This window comes from Danio aesculapii, chromosome 18 (assembly GCF_903798145.1).
Source record: "Danio aesculapii chromosome 18, fDanAes4.1, whole genome shotgun sequence".
Lineage (NCBI taxonomy): Eukaryota > Metazoa > Chordata > Actinopteri > Cypriniformes > Danionidae > Danio > Danio aesculapii.
This window is the reverse complement of record NC_079452.1, coordinates 34,043,989-34,068,761: the sequence shown is the minus strand read 5'-3', so window position 1 is coordinate 34,068,761 and position 24,773 is coordinate 34,043,989. Positions and strand designations below refer to the sequence as shown.

Sequence of the window (24,773 nt, the reverse complement as noted above, 5' to 3'; positions counted from 1 at the left end):
TGAACCATTTTAAGGTCAATATTATTAGCCCCTTTAAGCTAATTTATTTTTCGATAGTCTACAGAACAAACCATCGTTATACAATAACTTGCCTAATTTCTGCCTAGTTAACCTAATTAACCTAGTTAAGCCTTTAAATGTCACTTTAAGCTGTATAGAAGTGTCTTAAAAATAACTTTTCAACTTTTTTTAACTTTTGTCATCATGGCAAAGATAAAATAAATCAGTTATTAGCAATGAGTTATTAAAACTATTATGATTAGAAATGTGTTGACAAAATCTTCTCTTTGTTAAACAGAAATTGGGGAAAAAAAAATAAACAAGGGCTAATAATTCTGACTTCAACTGTAAGTGCTTTTGGACATATAACAATAAAAAAAGTAGCAAAAATATATCCAGCTACAATATATGGTAACACTTTATTTTGATGGTCCATTTGAGTATTAGTAGACTGTCTGCTTATTATCTGCTGATACTGCTCCTTCAACAGACATTACACTGGCTATAAGAAACTTTGCAAGTACATGTCAACTTACACTAACCCTAACCCCAACCCAACAGCCTACTTATAAACTAATGAGAATTAGTTGCCATGTAGACTTCAACTGTATAATACACTAAAAAAACTGATTAATTGGATTTAGGCATACTTAAAGTAGGTAGTGAATTTAAACAACCAAATTAAGTTGAATACAGTATAGTTTATATTGATTATAGTTTGCAACCACTTAAAAATGTTGTAAGTACAATGAATATTTTTTTTCAGTGTATTATGCTGAAGTGCATTGGATTTACTCATTTTATTTAAGGTAACTGGTTAACTTTGTTTTCAGTGCATGCTCTTGTAAGCTCCACCCTCTATCTGCAGGTGTGAGGGATGTAAACACAGCTGAGATAAACTTCTCTGCTCACTGACAGCTGGACCAGACACACACTGAACACAGAGAGGAGGAAGAACTGTGAGAATGGCTGACCGTGGACAGTCCATCACAGAGGAGGATTTCTACTGCCCCATCTGCTGTGACATCTTCAGGGATCCCGTCCTGCTCTCCTGCTCCCACAGCACCTGCAACATCTGCATCAAGACCTTCTGGAACCGGCGAGGCTCTCGAGAGTGTCCCATATGCAGAGCGGTGTCCCCCAGCCCCAATCCCCCCATAAACATCACGCTGAGGAACATGTGTGAGCTGATGAGGGAGGAGATGCCCCAGGAGCCGCCGCTGGACATTGTGGGTTTTTGCAGTCTGCATGGAGAAACGCTGGATTTCTTCTGCATTCAAGACCAGGAGATGATTTGTGGGAAATGCAGAAGTGCTAAAGTGCACAAGAACCACTGCATCCGTTCTGCTGAAGATGCTTCACAGGACCTCAGGGTGAGTAACAGCTCAAATATACACCTTTAAAGGGATAGTTCACTTAAAAATAAGATTGTACTCTACATCCAGGGGTGGTTTTGAAACTTTTATGAGTTTCTTTCTACAGTTATACATGAAAAAAAGGTGTTTTGAAGAAAGATGAAACCTGCAAACATTGACAAAGATACTATGGAAGTCAATGGTTTCCAACATTTTTCAAAATACCTTCTTAGGGTGAGAAAACAGCTCAGATATAGACCTTTAAAGGGATTGTTTACTAAAAAATGAAAAAAAAATTTACTATTTATTCACCCTCACATGGTTCTAAACTTTTATGAGTTTATTTTGTCGAAGAAAAAAGAAGATATTTTAAAAAGTTGGAAACCACTGACTTCCATAGTAGCAAAAACAAATACTATAGAGGTCAATGGTTATGGGTTTGCAACATTTTTCAAAATATCTTCTTTTGTGTTCAACAGAAAAAGGAACTCAAACAGGTTTGGAACAAGTAAACTATGGAAGTCAATGGTTTCCAAAATCTTTTAAAAATATCTTCTCAGGGTGAGAAAACAGCTCAAATATAGACCTTTAAAGGGATAGTGTACTAAAAAATGAAAAAAAAAAAACCCACTATTTATTCACCCTCACATGGTTCTAAACTTGTATGAGTTTATTTTGTTAAAGAAAAAAGAAGATATTTAAAAAAAGTTGGAAACCACTGACTTCCATAGTAGGAAAAACAAATACTATAGAGGTCATTGGTTATGGGTTTGCAACATTTTTCAAAATATCTTCTTTTGTGTTCTACAAGTAAAGGGTGAGAAAACAGCTCAAATATACACCTTTGAAGGGACAGTTTGCTAAAAAAAATGAACATACATCCTTACTACATCAAGTGATTTCAAAGTTGTTTGGAGTTTCGATTAACTGTAGAACTAACGAAAATACTTTAAAGACAGCTGAAAACATTGACTTCCATAAAATAGATACCATGCAAGTCAGTGGTTTCCAACATTTATCAAAATATCTTCTCAGGTTGAGAAAACAGAAAAAATATACCCCTTTAAATGGATAGTTTATTAAAAAATGAAAAAAAACTTACTATTTATTCACCCTCACATGGTTTATTTTGTCGAAGAAAAAAGAAGATATTTTAAAAATATGGAAACCACTGACTTTCATAGTAGGAAAAACAAATACTATAGAGGTCATTGGTTATGGGTTTCCAACATTTTTCAAAATATCTTCTCAGGGTGAGAAAACAGCTCAAATATAGACCTTTAAAGGAATAGTTTACTAAAAAAAAAAAAAAAAAAACTCACTATTTATTCACCCTCACATGGTTCTAAACTTTCATGAGTTTATTTTGTTAAAGAAAAAAGAAGATATTTTAAAAATATGGAAACCACTGACTTCCATAGTAGCAAAAACAAATGCTATGGAGGTCAATGGTTATGGGTTTCCAACATTTTTCAAAATATCTTCTTTTGTGTTCAACAGAAGAAAGAAACAGATTTGGAACAAGTAAAGGGTGGGAAAACAGTTCAAATATAAACATTTAAAGGGACAGTTCACAAAAAAATTAACATTCATCTTTTACTCTCTCTCTCTCTCTCTCGCACTTGATTTCAAAGTTGTTGGAGTTTCTTTCTACTGTTGAACACAAAAGAAGATATTTTGAAGAAAGCTGAAAACCTGCAAACATTGACTTCCATAAAATAGATACCATGCAAGTCAGTGGTTTCCAACATTTATCAAAATATCTTCTCAGGTTGAGAAAACAGAAAAAATATACCCCTTTAAATGGATAGTTTATTAAAAAATGAACATGCACCTTTTACTCTCTCTCTCTCTCTCTCTCAAGTGATTTCAATCTAAAAAATGAAAAAAAAATCACTATTTATTCACCCTCAAGTGGTTCTAAACTTTTATGAGTTTCTTTATTACGTCGAACACAAAAGAAGATATTTTGAAAAATGTTGCACACCAGTAAATGTTGACTTCCATAGTAGGAAAAACAAATACTATGGAGGTCAATGGTTATGGGGTTACAACATTTTTCAAAATATCTTCTTTTGTGTTCAACAGAAGAAAGAAACTCAAACAGGTTTGAGAAAGGCTGAGTAATTGATGAAAGAATTTTATTTTGGGGTGAACTGTCTCTTTATTTTTTTTTTTGTTTAATTTGATCAGTTTGTGTCTATAGATTTCATTTACAACACAAATTTATTCTCCCATAAATCCTCACTTCAGTAGCACTTTTATTTATATGGTAGACTCTAAAACATGCTGGGTTTTTTTCTTTAACCCAATGTTGTGTCGAATATGTCATAATGTTGGGTTTGTCCACATTTGACCCAATGTACGTGTCAATGTAAATGTAACGATGGATTAAAACAACCCAGCAATGTATCTGTATTATGAATTTTTTTTACTGAGGAATATGTTAGTAAATAATTTGCCTGATTGCATCCCTTTTATTCAACAACTGACTGTCAGCAGTATTTTATGAATTCTGGAAATTATGACTCCCAAAACCCCCTTTGTGAAATCCTTTTCTCTAATGTGTTAAAAAAGAAATGTTCCAATGTTTTTGCTAGAAATGTTTACAAATTTGCGCATATTTAAGGAATTCCTACCTTATCTGCATATTTAAACAAACCATTGTAGTAAAAATGTAGTAGAAAAAAACTTTAAGTTATGTGAACTATACCATACTTTACATTGTGGGTCAATCTCAGTGATTGTGGGTGGTAATAAAATAAAATAAAATAAATTCAGTCAGGGCGTCACGGTGGCGCAGTGGGTAGCACGATCGCCACACAGCAAGAAGGTCGCTGGTTTAAGCCCCGGCTGGGCCAGTTGGCATTTCTGTGTGGAGTTTGCATGTTCTCCTCCGTGTTGACGTGGGTTTCCTCCGGGTGCTCCGGTTTCCCCTACAAGTTCAAAGACATGCGCTATAGGTGAATTGGAGGAAATAAATTGTCCATTGTGTACGTGTGTGAGTGAGTGTGTATGGATGTTTCCCAGTGCAGCCGGAAGGGCATCCACTGCGTAAAAAAAAATATATGCTGGAAAAGTTGGCGGTTCCTTCCGCTGTGATGACCTCAGATTAATAAACGTTAAAAAAAAATTAAAAATCATTTTAAGGACAAATTTATAAGCCCCTTTAAGCTATATTTTTCCGATAGTCTACAGAACAAACTTTCATTACACAATAACTTGCCTAATTACCCTAACCTGCCTAGTTAACCTAATTAACCTAGGTAAGTCTTTAAATGTCACTTTAAGCTGTATAGAAAAATATCTAGTCAAATATTATTTACTGTCATCATGGCAAAGATAAAATAAATCTGTTATTAGAAATGAGTTATTAAAACTATTATGTTTATAAATAAACAGGGGGCTAATAATTCATGGTGGCTAATATTTCTGACTTCAACTGTATGTACGCATGTGTGTGTGTATATATATATAATTAAAGCTATAAATGTACAAGAAATCCTAAAAATTACATAAATAAACTTGTAAATTGAAGTACTAAAATTACTAAAAACGAAAACACGAAAATGATAAAGTTATGTCTAAATATAAAAATAATAAATAACAATATTAAAATAAAAAACTCAAATAAATGAAGATTTGCAAAAGTTTTTGTTTAAGTACTAAAATTACAAATAAATAAAACTTTAAAAAATATATAAAAATAAGAATTCTGAATGACTTTTATTATTTTTCAATATGCAAATTTATGCATATTTAATGAATCACTACCTCCTTTGAATATTAAAATAAAACATTGTAGAAACAATTATGGATCAAAAAAAGCAGTGTTTATTATCGTGTGAACTTTTACCCGGTTTCCATTCTGGGTCAAACTCTCCAGCTTGTGGAAGATCTCAGTAATTGTGGGTGTCAGATTTAATGGATAGAAAAAAGTGTTGAAATATGAAAGATGTCTTGTCAAACTGGTCTCAGCACAGTAAGAGCCCTTATATGACACACGTTCTCAGATTTGCAAAAACAAAAGTTTCATAGGAACTTGCTGATAAAGTCAAATATTGGCTGGGAAACAACCCGTTTGACATTTGTAAACAAAGCTGGCAAAATCGTCACGTAGGAGATGAACATGATGATATACTGTCAAAACATTGGAGCATCGCCAGCTGAAACCAAACATTAGATAGAAACGTTTATGAAACTATTCAAAAATGTGTTCATGAAATAAGATAAAATAAAATAAAAAATAAACAGCTAACTAAAATTAATCAGTAAAGCTAAATTACAAACAGCCGTACTTAAATTAATTACAACTCAAATAAAAAAAATAAACACGTTTAGGACAAAATTATAAATAAAACTAAATAAAATATTATTTGAGACAAAATCTTTAAGTTAAAGTACTAAAATTGTCCAAATAAACAAATAAACATTATTTAAAAGAATAATAATTTTAAACTTGACATGTTCAGATTTTTAAATTTGAAATATTTACAAGTACAGTTTTCAAGTGTTCATATCAGTTGCATTTTAAAAAATGTTTGCAGTTTTTAGTGTAATGTGAGCTTTTACCCAGTTTCCATTGTGGGTCAAACTTTGTATTTAAATAAAATAAAATTAAATAAAATGTAAAAAAGTTCATACATACTACCATAATAAAACTAAAATTAAATTAAACATAAATTGAATTATATGTAAATATAAGGAAACATAAAAATGACAATTAAAACAATGAAGTTAAAATCCATTCATTTTCTTTTCGGCTTAGTCCCTTTTATTATCTGGGGTTGTCACAGCGGAATGAACCGCCAACTTATCCAGCATATGTTTTACGCAGCGGATGCCCTTCCAACAAGCTCATTCACACACATACTGTACATACGGACAATTTAGCTTACCCAATTCACCTATAGCGCATGTGTTTAGACTGTGGGGGAAACAGGAGCACCCGGAGGAAACCCACGCCAACACGGGTGAACATGCAAACTGAATGACAACTGACCCAGCCGAGGCTTGAACCAGCGATCTTCTTGCTGGGAGGCGAGAGCACTACCCACTGAGCCACCCCAAGGCTAAAATAAATAAAATAATTTATTTTATAAAATAAAATTTGATGAAAAATTTTAATGAAAAGTATAAATATTGTGTTGAAGTGTAAGTTACTAAATCACAAATATATTAAAGCAAGGTATAAATTTAATCAAAATATTAAAATAACTATAAAATAAATTAAGGAAAGTGACAAAAGTTTAAAAAAAAAATTTTTAAAGATTTTTTTTTTGTTTACGCTGAAGTGCAAAAATGACTAAACAAAGAAATAAATAAATCTACAAACAAACATATCATATTTATTTAAAAAATTAAAAATTAAACTAAATAATTTAAAACTCAACTTCATCCAGTGTTCAGATATCTTCAGCAAAACAATTTCATAAATGTGTGCAAAATAAATAAAGGTACAAACAAACACACAATTTCTATAATAATGTATCGAGGAATTATCTTTTAAAACAAAACTAATGAAACAGAAACAACGAATTCTGAAATTATTAAAATAAAGATTAAAAATTATATAGTATAGTAATAATAATATAGTAACTGTTATATACACTCAGAAAAATGGCATTTGCTATAGAACAAAGCCGAAATGTCGAACGAATAAAGTGAAAATGTTGCGAGAATAAAGTCGGAGTGATACATTTACATTTACATTTAGTCATTTAGCAGACGCTTTTATCCAAAGAGACTTACAAATGTGGACAAGGAAGCAATTTACTCAACTATAAGAGCAGCAGTGAATAAGTGCTATAGGCAAGTTTCAGGTTTGTAAAGTCTAAGAAGCAAATGGATTAGTAATGGCTTTTTTTTTTTTTGAGAGAGAGAGAGAGAGAGAGAGAGTACAGTTAGTGGTATAGCCAGAGAGGCAGTTACAGATTAGGAAGGAAAGTGGAGACTAAATAGTTGAGTTTTTAGTCGTTTCTTGAAGACAGCAAGTGACTCTGTCGTTCTGATGTAGTTAGGGAGTTCATTCCACCAACTGGGCAGATTGAATGTGAGAGTTCGGGAAAGTGATTTCTTCCCTCTTAGGGATGGAACAACGAGGCGACGTTCATTCACAGAACGCAAGTTACTGGAGGGCACATAAATCTGCAGGAGTGAGAGCAGATAAGGAGCAAAGCCATTGGTCACTTTGTAAGCAAACATCAGAGCTTTGAATTGGATGCGGGCAGCAACTGGCAGCCAGTGCAAACGGGTGAGTAGCGGAGTGACGTGCTCTTTTGGGTTCATCAAAGACCACTCGTGCTGCTGCGTTCTGAAGCAGCTGAAGAGGTTTGATAGAGTTAGCTGGAAGCCCGGCTAGTAGAGAGTTGCAATAATCCAGTTTGGAGAGAACAAGAGCTTGAACAATGAGTTGAGCTGCATGTTCAGATAGGAAGGGTCGGACCTTTCTGATGTTATACGAGATTAAAGTTGTGATATTTTGAGAATAGTTTTTTATTGCTAAAAATGTTTACAAAATTTTGCACATTAAATGAGTCACTACCTAAATTTGCTGTTTGTTCAAACTACTTATTTAAAATGAGTTGAAACAACACAATTCTTACCGTTTTTTGGGGGGACAACTTAATAGATTTATGTTCAATCCACCTAAACTTGTATGAACAACTAAGTCAACTTAATCCATTTGTGCTGGGACAACATGAAGGAATTAAGTTAACTTATTAGTTTTTACAATTTTACGTGGATTGAACATAAAACAATTAAGTTGTCCCCAAAAAAATCTCAAGAATTGTGTTGTTTCAGCTCATTTTAAATGAGTAGTTTTTTGAGTGTTTAAGTATTACAACAAAATGATCCCTTTCTGACTTGTATTCCCTCCAGCAAGAGCTCCAGGAGAAGCTGAAGACCTTTCTAGAGAAGCTCAGAGACTACGAGCATTGTAAACAGTCCTGGGACGAAACGGCCGAGTTCATTAAGGTGAGAAACAGCAGAAACGTCCAGCATTTACTCACAGTTTCTGCCGTATGAACGTCTGAGTCTGATTCTGCCAATGTTCTGTGTCCAGAGGCAAAGCCAGCTCACGGAGACCCAAATTAAAGATGTGTTTAAGAAGCTTCACCAGTTTCTGGAAGATGAAGAAGCAGCTCGGATGACGGCTTTGAAGAGAGAAGAAGAGCAGAAGAACGAGATCATTAAACAGAAGATGCAGGAGATCCAGTCAGGGATGTTTTCTCTCTCACACATTATTGAGTCCATCGAGGAGCAGCTGCAGAGGAATGACTACACCTTTCTCATGGTGAGGAGCGTTTTATTCAAATAACTAGATTACAGACGTCCATGTAAACGTAGTCAGTAGTGTCTTCGAAGTAAGTGAAAGATCCACAAGGGCATCCTGCTGATTTGATTCAGAAGGGCACTTTTTTGTCAGACGGCTCACCGGTCAGGTATACATCTGCTCTAAAATATCAAGGTGAAAGTCATCATAGCTTGTGTAGAATAGACCCAGCTCCCAACCCAGCTTTTAGAATAGATTAACGGCGATATTTTTTTATCGTGTGATAAGAGTCTCACGTTAACGCCGCATGTTAATGCCGATAACGGCCCAGCATTAATATATATACAGTTGAAGTCAGATTTATTAACTATATATATAATAAATATATAATGAATGTCTGCAGAATTTGTCTAACACAGTAAATGCCTCTTTTTGGGTTAAAGCAAAAACTTTTTGTGTGTGTCTCTATAAATGCAAATGAGCCGTGTCTCTCCACCCTCTTCACAGATGAGGGTGGAGCTTTTAGGGCACTGCTAAAAAAATGCCAGTGCTTTTCTAAAATTACTTCTCCAACTGTTTAAGCATTTAAAAAACAAGTGCTCAGGGCTTCATTATGCTGCTGGCATTTTAGAAAATGCATTGCTTCAGTTGAGAACAGAAAAAAAAGCTCAGAAAAAAAAAAGTTTAGTAGACACGTGTCCTTACAGCTGATGTTATGCATTCTTCAATAGCAACGAACAAACCATCCGAATGCTTTTTGAAGTCTTGTCAGTTTAAACTCCTGCTATATATTTTAAGAACAAACACATAATAAAATGTTGCTAAAATACAATAAAACCATCAGTTGCTTTTATTGTATATTTGATTAAATAAACTCCCTCTTCGAAACATTAAACAATTCTGTTAAATGCTAGTGTGCAGTTTCTGATCACCTAGGCTAATCTGTTTGTTTTTATCTACATTTCTTTATTTCTAGAACTACAAGACTACGATAGACAGGTAAGATGATGCTTTTTTGTCTTTACCATTTGTGGATCTGAATAACCCACATCAAGTACTGACTGCGAAATGTTTATTTTGTTCAGGACAAAGTGTTCACTGCGAGATCAGACTGGACCCTCAGGAATGCTCATTAATGTTGCAGAGCATGTGGGTAACGTGACGTTCGAAGTGTCAAAGAAACTGCAAGACAACATTCAATACAGTGAGTACTGAGCAGATACAAATCTTCTTATCTGTACTATTAAGTGCCCATATTATTCTTCTCCAGATTGTACCTTTCATATATTGTGTAATATAAAATGGCTGTTTGGGAATGTAGCTGATCTTCAAAGTACTGAAGATCAAAGTCGCTCATGTCTTTCTAAATTTGCGTAATGCCAGTCTGTGATCTTCATTGCATGAGAGCAAACTTGCTTGAAGCTGGAGCTGAGGCTTGTGTTGTCCACAAATGCATTTTCTGAGCTAATTGAAAATCTGTGTTTGCAAATGCTCAGTAAGAGCCACAATTCAGATACGGTAATGAGGGTTCACATCAGACTGGGCTAGGCTCTTTGGCTCGTTTCCACTGACTGGTACGGTACTGTACGGTTCGGTTTGGTACGGGTCACCTTTATCAAGCTTGCGTTTCCACTAACAAGGGTACCCTCTTGGTGGGCGTGGTGTATGACAGAAAGTTTCAGTCGACGTCATTCTCACTCGAGAAAATGTCTACAATTAAGCTGCACGGGTCACTTACATGTCATATGAAAAGCACTTCTCACAAAACAGATGCTTCATACACATAAATACTTGTGTAGAAATGTTTATTACTAACTTTTCAATGAACATGAGTTGATTATAACTGCAGATCAATGACAGTGCGAAACAGCCTACAGTAACGTTTGTAATTATATTAAATAACTAAATAAATGAACATATATAAACACAAACAGCCCCTTACAGTCTCCGATATGTTATCAATTACAGAAGAACACACACAACAGACATTTCGTCCGTATTTAGGTTCAAAAACAGCACAATATATAGCCTACAGTCAGTGAAAACCTCTCATCTGTGTCTTTAATCTTCAGCAGCACATGTAGCCTCTGTTAGAGAACAATTCCATCATTCTGAGTTCATATTAGTCCAAAAGGTGATAATAACAATAATAATTAAATAAGGCAGTGTGTTCACGTCTGCTCAAAAATAATGTGCTCCTTTTTTCCGGCTTCTCCTTTGTTTTTTCCGCGCTTCACTCTCGCGTTTGTCAGTGTCTGACAGGATCGGGTTTCAAAAGCACGTCAATAATCAAGTGCAGGTTATTATCATCAGCTCAAGAAGTTTGTTATTTCAGATATAATGTTAGACGCGTGGCGAGCGCTAGCAAGAAAGCGAAACCGCTCGCGCCTCAGACTGCCTCGTAAAAAAACTTCGCGGCACAGGGTAAATCTGCTCTACTCCATGGCTTTGTGGCTGTTTATCAAGACGACAAGGTTTGTTTGAGCCCGGGTCGACCATGGCACGTTATTATATGTATAAATAATTCCGCTGTAATCTCTCGCTGTGCGGGTATTTTAAACATGGCGGGTTTTTTGTTTTCATTCTGGCTTGTTGCGTAAGCGAATGACGTATCTCTGTAAACCAATAGCGTTCAGCTGCGCGTCTAGCTCCGCCTTTTGGTACCCTTTCTCGTGTTTGGTACCCTTTCGAAAGGGTGCCGAAAAAGTGGTACGGTACGGTTCGGTTCGGTACGCTTTTTGACAGTGGAAACGGCTATAAAAGCGTACCAAACCGAACCGTACCGTACCACTCAGTGGAAACGGGCCATTTGAAAGGAGAATTAAGTGAGCACATTTCTCCACATTACCTGGATTTATTATTAATGGTAAAATAATACCTTGTTTTCTGTTGTAATTGAAAATGGTGGCTATTCCACTAAATATTATTTAAACATTAGTTCTATGTTTCCTACCCAGTGGGCACATAGATGTCAAAATGACATCAACAAAACATGTCAAAAATGCTAATCGATTTGATGTAAATTGACTACCTTCATGTTAAAATGACATCAAACTGACATCTAACATTGCCACCGCAAAACAAGTACAGGAATTTCCTGTAATCAGTTTTTGGCATTTTTTTTGATACCAATGTTAGATGTCATCATTGTGTGGATGTCAAATGAACGTCAAGGTTTTGACATCAAATAGATTTTCATTTTTTATGTGTTTTTTTGGCATCTTACTTAATGTCTTTTGACATCAAGACGCCGACTGAGTTAATTAAATAGAGACATGTTAAAAACATGCTAGGTTTTTGTTATTTTATGGCAAATCTGCTAAATAACAACAGGGTTATGTTTTGAGTAAAACAGATTTTTATTTATTTTATTATTCTGTTTTAAACCTTTAAATAAAAGTTGTGATTTAGAGTATTTTTATTTACAGAAAATGTCAAAAAAGGTGCCATTTATTCAGACATCTTCAAATTACATTTATAGTGAAATTTTGAAAAAAATGCCACCAGACCTTTAAAAATAGGATAAAATAAATAATACCATTTTACTCAATTCCATAACTAATAAATGGAGTAAATATATCTGTATCTGCTGTATATTATGATAAAGTTGAAACCTGTTATACACTGTAAAAAAAATCTGGTAATGAACAGTTTCCGTATTTTGTGATTCACAAGAGTTTTCCATTTATTTCCAGTTGTGAAATGCATTATGGGATGTTGATCTCTGCTCTGTCGACATTTGATGTTGAAAATTCAACTCTACAGTTTAACAAAGTGACTTTTATTGACATTTTAGTAGTTTGAAATTATATAATGTATAAGTAATAACTAGACAGATAGGCAGCGACTTGGTTGCTCAGTGGTTAGCACTGTCGCCTCACAGCAAGAAGATTGCTGGTTCGAGACCCGGCTGGGTCAGTTGGCATTTCTGTGTGGAGTTTGCATGTTCTCCCCGTGGTGGCGTGGCTTTCCTCTGGGTGCTCCGGTTTCCCCCACAAAGACATGCGATATAACTAAATTGGCCGTAGTGTATGAGTATGAATGGGTGTTTCACGGTACTGGGTTGCAGCTGGAAGAGAGGATAAGTTGGCGGTTCATTCCGCTGTGGTGACCACTGAAGAATAAATGGACTAAGGCGAAGGAAAATGAATGAATGAATGACTGAAACAGACAAATAATTCTGTAAAATAACAGAACATGTACTAGTAGTTTATTACACAGGTTTTGTATTGTAATATACAAAACCAACCCAAAAAATAACACTTTAACCCTCTACCGCACGCATGATGATAAATCTATAAAAAAATATTTGACTGTATTTCTTTTCTTAAAATGGCTTAACTTGAAGTGCTGTAAAAATATTTTTTTTAAGATACTTTATGAAACTTTGCCATATGGCAACAACATCCAACAGTGAATCTAACTTAGACATTTCAAATTTCCTTATAATTAATAATTTATTTGTTTGAAATAATTTAACTGGTGTTGCAGTATTATAAGCCTTAACAAAGCACTTATACATGACACCTTATACATACGTTCCAACAACTCATATTACCACAGTTTTCATTCATTCCATTCTTTTTTGCTGAATATTATTAAAAACAAACCTAAAATTGTATTATCATGTAGACAACATACAGTAGCTATGAATATTTCCTCCAGTAAATATTATAACAAATAAATAACAAGTCTAATATATCCAGATGCATCAGAACAATGTAGCTACTAGCTAACAATATTTATATATTGTACTGTATACTAAACCTGTCTTATCTGCCTCTGAGCTAAATTACCTGAACTGTCTCTATCAAATGTCCAGTCTGAATCATTCTCATGGTCACTAAAACCCATCTCATCCTCACTTTCATCAGCACAAAGAGCCAGTTCAGTCCTTTTCTTCTTTCACTTACCATAGAACATGGAGGTCCTCACTAATACACGGTTCCCTATTCATATCTATTCAAAGTAGTATTACCATTAAAACTAGATCTTATCCATAATGCAAATGCCAGTAACACATGACTAATCAACATTATATTACTCACATTTATGTTGTTATTGTTACAACTTAAAAGTTCAGAGCTGACCTTGCTAGCTTGCTAACCCATTGCAATATTGCATGTTCCACTATTGCACAGTGTTGCCATTTGGTAACACATACATTTGATCGATATACAAGAAACTAATTAGATTTTTTTAAATTGAGTTGTGGATATGTCATCATAACCTACTGGAGGTGATGTTTCAGATTTTTTTTGTGGATCTGACATCATTTGATCGTTTGTTTTTACTGACGTTTACATTTGCTTTTAGCAACTACTCACAATAAACCCCAGTCTTAACGCCAGCGCTACAGAAACACACCGCATGTCATGTGACTTAACCAAAGCACATCATTGGCTACACTAAGGTCTTCTCTTTACAATAAAAATAATAATAATGTTGGTCTTAAAGAAACAGTGGCAGGGAAATGAACAGAAGTATCATGTTGCCATATGGTTACACCGTGCAGTAGAGGGTTAAACTATTAAAAATGTAAATAAAAATCACATAGGTTAAAAGCTGTTGGACGAAAGATCAAGGTCCCATAATGCAGTTCAAAAGCATAAATAAACATGGAAAAATAAAAATATGAATCACAAAATGAGGAAAACTTCTAATTTACAGATATTACATGAGACTGTAATAAATATGTCTGTATCTCTTTCCTCACAGGTCCAGTAACCTTTGACCCCAACACCGGGCATCCTTACTTGGTGGTGTCAGATGATCTGACCACTATCACATACTCTGACGAACACTTCCAGCAGCTTCCAGCAAACCCAGAGAGATATGACGGCTACACCTGTATTCTTGGTTCTAAGGGATTCGCCTCTGGGTCTCACAGCTGGGACGTCGAGGTGGGCGACAACACAGCATGGGCTGTCGGAGTGATCGCAGAATCCGCTTACAAAAACAGACTCAACCACTCCAGAATGGGCATGTGGTACGTGGGCTTCTGCAATGGCAAATACGGGAAGGGCTATTCTCCAGAGGCCATCACCCTGCTGCGGGTCAGCCAGAAAATCAAGAGGATCAGGGTGAAGCTGGACTGGAATAAAGGTAAAGTCACATTCATCGACTCGGACCGCAATATCAGCCTGCATGTGTTTAAACACACGTTCACCGAAAGAGTGTTTCCTTATTTTTATGTTCACTGTATGCAGCATCCGTTGAGGATCGTACCATTGAAGACTGCCGTGGAAACATATAATTAATGCCGATATGAGTTTCTAAGAGCTATTTGCAAGATTTATATATGTATTATATGTAAGTTTGTGGAAAAAAAGGGTAAAAATTCCCCAAATTCCTTTTTTTAGTCTATAGACTGATTTTTTTTATGTGAACTCAGAATGCATAATGTAAATAATAACAGTGTTGTTTGAATTATATGAGTTTATAAAGGCAATATGTTCATTTAATTTTTTTATGTATTATGCCGTGGTCACACTAGAGCAGGCATGGGCAAACTTGATCCTCGAGGGCCGGTGTCCCTGCAGAGTTTTGCTCCAACACTAATCAAACACACCTGAACACCCTAATTAGTGTCTTTAAGATCACTAGAAAGCTACAAGCAGGTGTGTTTGATTAGGGTTGGAGCAAAACTATACAGGGACACCAGCCCTCCAGGATTAAGTTTGCCCATCCCTGCACTAGAGCTTGCAAAATTCTGTCGGACAGTGCTGCAAAAAAGGGCGGGAATAAACAAGATGATTAGACATTTAAAAAAAGTGAGCGATTGGTCCATATTTTAAATTTCAGTACAGAGAGGTCATGTTTTGATTCTCTATTGGTCACACGCAGTCACGTGATGCGATTTCGCTGGTCAGAGTTCACCAAGCTTAAACCTTACAATGCAGCAAACTGTGAAACTTGTTGCCTGAGCTTGCATTTCCAGTCTGCCGCATTCGCAATGGAAGTCTATGGGGCGAAAAGTGCAGTGTGACTGCGGTTTTAATCATGTTTTATTGACAATTTGTGAAAAAAGCTTGTAAAAAAAAAAAGGTTTATAATATAATAATTATATGAGTTTATAAATGGCACAATATTCTTATGTATTAATCATGTTTTATTGATCATTTGTGAACAGTTTGGAAAAAAAAGTGTAAAGATTCCCCAAATTCTTTGGTTGATGTGGATGCCTATAGACTGATTTTGTAAACTCAGATGAATAATGTAAATAATTACAGCTGTTTTAATTATATGACTTTATAAGATCTATATGTTTGCTTTTTTTTCCCTGATTACCAATGTTTTTTAACTGAAATTTGAGAAAACAATTGTTAAAAAAAAAAAAGTGTAAAAATTTCCCAACTTCCTTGGTTGATGTTGAAGTCTATAGACTGACTTTTATTGCAGTATTTGTGTAAGCATATTGCTATGATCTGATGCTTTCTGAAGTACTGTTTTCTCACTGTTAATTTTCCAGTCTGTTTTACTATGGAGAGGAAAGTATTCATAAACATATTACATATAGCAGGGGTTCTCAATCTCGGTCCTGGAGGTTCGATGTCCTGCAAGTTTGATCTCCAATCCCAATCTAACACACCTGGACAAGCTAATTAAGCTCTTAAGCTGCGGTCACATTGGGCTTTTCCTCCCATAGACTTCCATTCATTCGCACGCGAATGCATCAGACCGGAAATGAAGGGTCATGCGTTAAATTTCGCAGTTCGCTGTGGTGCAAAGTTCAAGCTTGGTGAACTCTGACCTGCGAAATCGCATCACTTGACTGCGTGAGACCAATCGAGGATCAAAACAGGACCTCTCTGGACAGACATTTAAAACATGGATAGATCGCTCGCTTTTTTAATGTCTAATCATTTTATTTAATCCCGCCCCTTTTTCGCACACACAAAGCCCAGGTGTGACCGTAGCTTTAGGCTTTCTAGAAACAACCTTGCAGGTGTGTTGAGGCAAGTTGCAGCTCAAATCTGCAGGACACCGGACCTCCAGGACTGAGTTTGAGAACCCCTTACATACAGTATTTATCTAAACATTGCTCTCAGCAGCACCGATGGGCCTGGATATTCAATAACACTGTAATATTAACATCATGATTATCAAAGAAAAAAAAAATTTACCATTTCTTTTTACTTCTAATCTAAGAATGAAAAAGGACTTAGCAGTGAGTATGAGTGCACTGAATCATAGATTCAAAAGTATATTATTTTATAAACCCCAAATAAATGCTTTATGTATTTTGTCACTATAAATATTGTACTTGTAAAAATACTTATACTTGTTTCAATTCTCAGCTGCTGTATGACTGGTGTGAAATGAGAATAAAGTGACACCAATATTGTGATTGAAAGATTTACTTAATCATGATTTACACAGTAATCATCAGTGCTGTTGGCCACTTCTGGGCCATTTTAGCTTTGCTCCAAAACTTAATGGGTTACAGTACCTCGCCAACCGCCACCTTTAAAGGTGCAATCTATAGTATTGATATAAACAAAGGCATCTGTGAAACCTTTTAGTTTCAAAAAGATTCTTGATAGTGGAAATGAATTCTTGATTTTAGATGGTTCTTTTCAAGAAATGCTCTTCAAAAGCTAAAAATGACATTGTTATGAAAACTTCCTTTAGGAACCATGTGAAGTGCATAAATCGCACTCTTCACATGAAGCAACTTTGATTCATTCTCACATTGGATTCATTCTCACAGTTGGTTCCAGTAGTGTGGATACAGCTAATTTCAAAACTTTTAACTATTTTTTAAGCATCAAATCAGCATATTAAAGTCTGTCAACTGGAAGTTGCGGCAGGCTGTTTATTTTAGTATGATGATGTATGTCCAAATTAAACTGAATATTGAGTAGGGTGTGGAGTTTCATTTTTGCACTCCTCCTCCCATCTTTCTCTTGCAACACAAGAACAGTTGGAGGGGCATGGCTAAGCATATTTCAGCCAAGCCGTCAAACTGACATCATCAGACGAGGACTGCCATTGGTTAGATTTTGATTAAAGATTAAAAAAAAAATTTGGAGTGGCTCAACTTGCACAAATTAATTATTTACCTTAAAGCTAAGAATGTGCGCTAACAAAATATACATTTTGATTTTGAGACTAAAATAATTTCTGAAGTATAATAGACTGAAGTAGTGATGAAGCAGCTCAACTCATATTGTGGCAGCAGCACAATTATCGCATCTTTGAGCAAGATTTTGACTATAACACCATGACTAGCAATATTAGGACTTGATATGACTGTAGCTTTGGTGACAGAATTTATTTAGAAATGACCTGTTTAATCTTCACCATCCACAATTGCGGGAGCGATGTACTCAGAGTGACGAATTCCAAAGGAGAAGCTGGGAGCTTTGGCTCTTGTGAAGCAAACCTGTTGAAAGAGACAGATGAACGTGTTTTATTATACTAATACTTACTTGAATAGTCTTAGCAGAGAGCAATTCTAAGCTAGAAATGGAATTTGATTAAAGGGTCCTACTTTGCTTATTAATATAGTGTGTACTGTTGCTATTTAAGCAAGAAAAGTATTTTTTCACCCCTCTGGCCACCCCAATATGATTTTGCTGTTGATATAATTTAAATGCAATTACGTAAATTCACAATAATTCAATAAATAAATAAATAAAATGCATCTACTAAAGACAGCTGACTGCACCTGGGGGATGAACCGCTGATGTTCAACCCCAGCAAATAAGCTAACTTATTAACTTACTAACTAACTTACTAACCACAACAATTTCAAGTTCGCGTTACATTCTTTTAAAAAAAATTTAGGGTGAAGTTCTTATCATTTGTTTAGTATTGTTTGACGAGAGACGAAACACGACTTTGGGTTCACAAGCTTGTACACTTTTTATTAAGATATTCTTAATGTTGGAAATGAAGAACTGATTTTTTTTTTTCTTTTCGATTAATAAATCCAAAATATATATAAATAAATGCATTTTAAAATCGGCATTTCCGAATTTAGCTTATTTAGCACCTCCATTCTTTTGCTGGTTGACTTACAAGAGTCAAAAATCTCAATGATTTTGTGGATGTACATTTTGAAATAGATACATAAATAGAAGAAGCTGTGTTAATATTGTGGCTCAAAAAGAAATCTGGATAAATTATATTATAAAGGTCTATATAGGGGGTGTGTATATAGTAATGCCTTTTACTCAGTTTATTTATTTGTCAATATCTGGTCAATATCTGCCAATTTCGCAGATATATAATGTCCGTCACTGGTCTCCAGGTCTGACCAAACTACGTTGCAATGCTGCTAATTTCTCCCAAATGTTTTCCAATTTGCAGTCTAAGTACCAACAACTCTGCTCAACAACGTTTCAATTCAGCGGGCCGGCTTGGTGGGGTTTTGAGCAGTATTGACCGCTTTTATCAATCGTCAATACCCCAGGGTCCTGCCTAAGCCCATCAGCAGAAACCCCGTTAAAGTTCCGAATAGATAGATATCCTCAATATCCTCCAGAAATAAAGCGGTCAGCCACACGACGCGCCACTTCTCCTCCCGTCCATCATGTTTTCGGCTGCAAACTTCCCCGCAGGACAGGTGAGTTCCCCTGAAGCCAGACTTCTCGACGAGAACATGGTGTCAATTGCGTTCAGAGACCAGTTGATCAAATCCATAATTCCTTATTTGTTTGGAAAGCAGGGCAAGGAGAGCCTCTGAGATAGAATAAGACGAGACATGAGGACCAGGAGAGATATGGGAGAGGAAAAAAAGTGTGACCGCCTTCGCCATGAGCCAGAAGATATCCACATAGAGATATCTGCATAAAGTTGACTTTTTTTTTTTCAAATGCAGATTCACAGACCCAACAGCTAAAACGTGAGGTGCAGCAGGATGCATACGCAGCATGCAAAACGATCACAGCCATTAGTAAACCATTCAAAAAAGGCACCTCTCAATGAAAAAAGCCTGTTTGCTATGATTTAGGCCTAAATCCGCATTTGTTTGATTTAAAATAGAATTACCACAGTAATGTTATGACAGTTATTACTACAATTTAAAACAAATGGCTTTCTATTTAATTTTATTTTAAAATGTCATTTATTCCTCTCATGTAATGCTAAATTTTCAGCATCATTATTCATTACCGCAGTCTTCAGTGTCACAAGATACTCCAGAAATCCTTCTTATATGCTAATTATACGAAGAAAAAAAATTCTTATCAATATTATTTGATCAGTTGAAAAATGACAGCATCTATTTGTATTAGAAACTGTCAGTAACTGCATAAATGTCACTTTTGAACAATTCAATTCATACTTGTTTAATAAAAGAGGTACAGACCATTTCTGGATAGTGGGCTCCAGGTCCTGGTTTCTTGGTCATGTCTCCAGGCATCATGTTACGACCTGTCATACTGTACTGAGGGCCTTTAAGTTTGTACACACATGGATCCACCACTTGGTACGTCCCTGGGCCTGGAGTCTGAGAAAAAGATTGTTAGTATTCTTTCAAAATACATCTCATGAAGTATAAGCTGTAAAATGACAGATCTGCACCTTTCGTAGATCTTCATGGAAACTGCCGATTGCACTACGACCGCTGAAGGAGACGTTTGGGGCAGATGTTTTATTGACAACTTTTGGTCCTAAAACTGGGGGAAGCATGTACGCAGCTGGACCTGGGGATGAGAGAAAGAAGGATCATCCGCTAATGCATAGGAAACACACTTGACGCTGTATAGATCTGATTCTGAATCTACCTGGTGTTTGGTCATTACGGAACAACTTTGTCCTTGCAGATAAGGAGAACGCAGGGGGCGACAGATAGGTGGTCTTTGTTGCATTTTCAGGGGAGTAACTGCCTGAAAGGTAAATCAAAGCAAGGTTAATTTAAAGAAACACTCCAAGTTTTTTGAAAATATGCTAATTAGCTTAGCATCATTACTTTGTATTAGACGATTAGCCTCTCAGTCAAAAATGAGTTTTAATAATTTTCCTACTGAAAGCTTCACTCTTGTAGTTACATCATGTACTAATACCATCAGAAAATGAAAAGTTGCTATTTTCTAGATCAATAAGTATAGGAACTCTCACTGGCCACTTTATTAGGTACACCTTACTAATACCGGGTTGGACCCCCTTTACAACAAGGTACTGGAAATATTCCTCAGAGATTTTGGTCTATTTTGACATGATAGCGTCACGCAGTTGCTGCAGATTTGTCAGTTGGACAGCCATGATGCGAATCTCCTGATCCACCACATCCCAAAGGTGCTCTATTGGATTGAGATCTGGTGACTGTGGAGGCCATTTAAGCACAGTGAACTCATTGTCATGTTCAAGAAACCAGTCTGAGATGATTCACGCTTTATGATCAGTGCAGTGATTAAAAATTTGCATTAACGTTGAGTTGGACAGGTGTACCTAATAAAGTGGCCGGTGAGTGTATGCTCTCATTCTGGCGTAATAATGAAGGAAATTTTCAGTCATACCATAGCACAATGATATTACACAGCACATGAAAATTGACTAACTTTGTCAATATAACCAGCGTGACTATGTGCTTGCAAAGGAAGCGTGTGCTGGTCATGTTAGTTCCCTAGCTGGGAACTAATTTCAGGTGTTGTATAATACCATTTGGCCTTATTTTTATTTTCCATTGGTCTCGGTAGATAATGTCACTACAGAATAGACAAGTTTTAAATAGGAAAATTATTGAAAGTCTTTTTTTTATAGCAGGATGCTAATGGTCTAATCTGATTCAGTGATTTATGCTTAGGTAATCTAAGCTAAAAGTGTTTCTGCCAGACCTGGAGATCGTCTGGATTCAGAAATAGTAAAACAGAACTTCCAAAAAAGTAGAGTGTTTACTACATCCGACTTTGTTCAGCCTTTTGTTTGTGGTGTATAAACATACCTGGGCCAGGGGTCTGGAAGGGCTGGATATCTTTGCGTCGGCCATAGACAGAGTACGCAGGGGTCCCGTCCCGACCCACCCTGGTGATGTTGGAGGGAACGAGGTATCCGGGTCCTGGAGAATAGTTGCCGTGAAAGCTGTGATGACGTATGCCGAAGCTAAACGCTGGGCCCTTCTGCATACGTGGGTCATGATTATTCATTCCTGTGTAGCAAACAAAAACTTAACAACAACCCACATTAAAAAACTAAATACTATAGTGTTTTTGACCATACTATAGTAAAGAGTATTATAATGTGGGCTATTTATTTTAGTACTTACAACTGTTTCATGTTAATGAATGATCCAACATATACTGTAGTATTCACTATAGTAAGCTGATAAACTGTAATATTGTAGTATACTGTAGATTTTACTACAGCATGTGGTGTATTTGCATCTAAAGGTAGTTGTACAAAACATTACATTGTTGTGCAATTTATTTATATTACTCTAGCTGTTGTATTAACACGGCAACTATATAATTACCACAACAGATGAATTCAAGTACTTTACTACCCAGATGGCAAAGATTTCTGGCCCAGATTTGGCATGAAGCTGGCACAGCAGGCATTCGTCCGACACTGGCATACAGCATGTGGCCCAAACATGGCCTGGGTTTGGCAGAGGTGGCACCGTCTTTAAAGTGGCACACAAGACTTGGGCCAGATATTAAATGTAGTATTTGGCCCAGATGTTAAAATTGTTTTATATGTGGACTACGTAAGTTTGGCCTATCTTGGCCCACTTTTAATATACATTTAAATTATTTAGAGTAAAAAAAAAATTCTATCAATTGGGTCGCTTCGAGAAAAAGCACAGCCATAAAGCGAAATGCTTCATGTGTTAATCAGATTCATTGTAGTCATGACACACCAACATAAGTTTAAACCCGGTTATGGGTTATTAACTTGGCTGAGACTTGGTCCATGTTTATGAAACATGGTCCATGTTTGGCCCTTGTATGGAAGCCAGACTTGGTCCAATCATGTACCGTAATTCACTACGGCCTGAGGGCCAATCCAAAGCTGATTGTGTGTTCCAGATCTGGGCCAGAGAAATTTTGCTATGTGGGTACAGCATAGTTCAAAAAGACAATAGTATTTATTAGACATTATATTTAATGAAATTACAATAAAGCATTGCAACAACTGACTAATTAGGTTATTTTAGATTTTATCACTTTTAAAAAGGCTTTATGTAAATATAGTAACTTCCAGATCTATTGGGAGACCATGTTGGCTAATGAAAAAAGTAAATCAAACGTGTTTGTGTGTGTGTGTGTGTACCAGTTGCCCCTGGCAGAGCATATGTTGGCCCTGGGCTGTTATACATCGCAGCAATGGGGCCTCTTGGCTTATGGGGCCTCCAAGAGCCCACCCATACATCCACAGGTGACATGACGTCTGCTGAAAATGAAAAACAATATTTGTAATGAAATACAAAAACTACTTGTTTAATGACCATAAAAACTACATCAATTAGTTAAAATATAACAAATATTAACATTTTTTAAAACCTTAATACCTATAAAGTACTGTACTGCAAAAGTGCTTTTCTTTTTTTTCTATTTTTTTTTTTTCTATTTTCTTTTCTTATTTCTAGTCCAAATATTTAAAAAAAAATCTTAAAACAAGACGCATTTTCTAGACAACCAAAAAAATTGTTTTCAGCAATAATATAATCAGGTGAGTTTTACCTTAAAACAGGCAAAATAATCTGCCACTGAGGTAAGCAAAATAATCTAGTTTTTCCTTCTGACCTAAGAATTTTTTTGCTTAGCTCATTGGCAGACGATTTTGCTTGTGTTAGGGGAAACTCACTTAATTTTGATTTTTTTTTTAAAACGAGACAAGATGTTTTGCTTGTCTAGAAAATGCTTCTTAATTTAAGATTTTTAATATTTGAAATATAACAGTTAAACAAGATTTAAAAAAAAATAGAAAAGCATTTTTGCAGTGTGTATAGTCATGCCAGAAAAAAAACTCAGTAACAAGTTACCATAGTACAATAGCACTTAATGTTAATGTTATCTTTTATCTTTGATTACATAGGGCTAATGTAAAATAACAGCCTTTATATTATAACATTTCCTGACTATTACGTTAGGCGAATCTGCAAAAAACAGGTCGAAATAATGTCAACGAAACAGAAGAAACAGGATAACTTACCTTAATTTCAAGATATTAAAAATACTTTTCGATCTTGTGGAGATTTTTCTTAAGAAACGCACGTTATCGCGCAAAATTCGTTGATTTGCCAACTTTTAGATGTCAAACGATAAGCAGTTACACTTTGATAACTTAAAACGACGATGCTGACTCGCAATATCTGTATAAAACTACATAACCGAGACGTAAAAGTGCAATAAAGTGTAGTTAGTTAAGAGCTCTAATCAAACCTCCAGCTCAAGCGACTGTTTATATTGTTTATAATTGTTTTCTTTTGCATCTCTATGACGCCGTCGCCATGGCGATTGATGTCAGTTTGAGTGACATTCCTTTGGTGAGTTCACGAGGAGCTGCTCCTTATGAATCCAGTGTTATTAATTATTAAACAAATTAAGGTGTAAATTAACCAAGTTCAACAAGTGCAGAGATACTTTAAATCATGGTTTATTACTGCATTAGGTTCCTCACCAGATTGGACTAGCAAACAACATTAATCAATATATTCAAAAGGAGAGTAGGGATGGTTGCAGCATGGGGCAACAAGACATTCCTCCATTCAGAAATGAGCTAGACTCAGTCCTGGAAGGCCGGTGTCCTGCATAGTTTAGCTCCAACCTCCTTCAACAAACCTGCCTGAAAGTTTCTAGTAAAGTGTTTCTCAATCCCTTTCCTGGAGAACCACCAGCTCTACACATTTTCTGTGTCTCCTTAACCAAACGCACCTGATTCAGATCATCAGCTCATTAGCAGAGACTGAAAGACCTGTGACAGACAAAGGAGACATTTAAAACATGCAGTGTTGGTGGTCCTCCAGGAACATGGTTGAGAAACACTGTTCCTTGGTTCTAGTATAAAGAGCCTGATTCGCTGGTTCAGGTGTGATTCATTGGAGTTGGAACTAAACTATGCAGGACACCGACCTTCCAGGACTGAGTTTGAACACATCTGAGCTAGAAGGTTATATTATGCTACATATTCTCAGTAAGACCCTCCTTCAATCAGAACGAAATTAGCCATATGTGACCATTCCTTCAGTATAA

At 35.8% G+C, this 24,773-nt stretch overlaps 2 protein-coding genes across 3 annotated transcripts; one reads left to right on the top strand and one right to left on the bottom strand.

The window, feature by feature from the left end:
- The first annotated feature begins 965 nt into the window (after positions 1-965).
- Positions 966-14,918, top strand: trim35-30 (tripartite motif containing 35-30). The gene is made up of 6 exons (XM_056478761.1): positions 966-1,373; positions 8,238-8,333; positions 8,422-8,652; positions 9,608-9,630; positions 9,717-9,835; positions 14,350-14,918. Exons 1-6 carry the CDS (start codon positions 966-968, stop codon positions 14,889-14,891), a joined length of 1,419 nt encoding a protein of 472 aa, XP_056334736.1. The 3' UTR covers positions 14,892-14,918.
- A 2,410-nt stretch (positions 14,919-17,328) lies between these two features.
- Positions 17,329-23,974, bottom strand: cimap1b (ciliary microtubule associated protein 1B). Of its 2 annotated transcripts, none has more exons than XM_056478423.1 (7): positions 23,734-23,974; positions 22,852-22,968; positions 21,524-21,727; positions 20,367-20,468; positions 20,164-20,285; positions 19,949-20,089; positions 17,329-18,019 (listed from the first exon to the last, which is right to left on the bottom strand). In XM_056478423.1, exons 2-7 carry the CDS (start codon positions 22,961-22,963, stop codon positions 17,927-17,929), a joined length of 774 nt encoding a protein of 257 aa, XP_056334398.1. In that variant the 5' UTR covers positions 22,964-22,968; positions 23,734-23,974; the 3' UTR covers positions 17,329-17,926. The 2 variants fall into 2 exon arrangements, with proteins under 2 accessions (XP_056334398.1, XP_056334399.1); XM_056478424.1 differs by having other exon boundaries at positions 22,852-22,971; positions 23,734-23,780.
- Between the last annotated feature and the right edge of the window lie 799 nt (positions 23,975-24,773).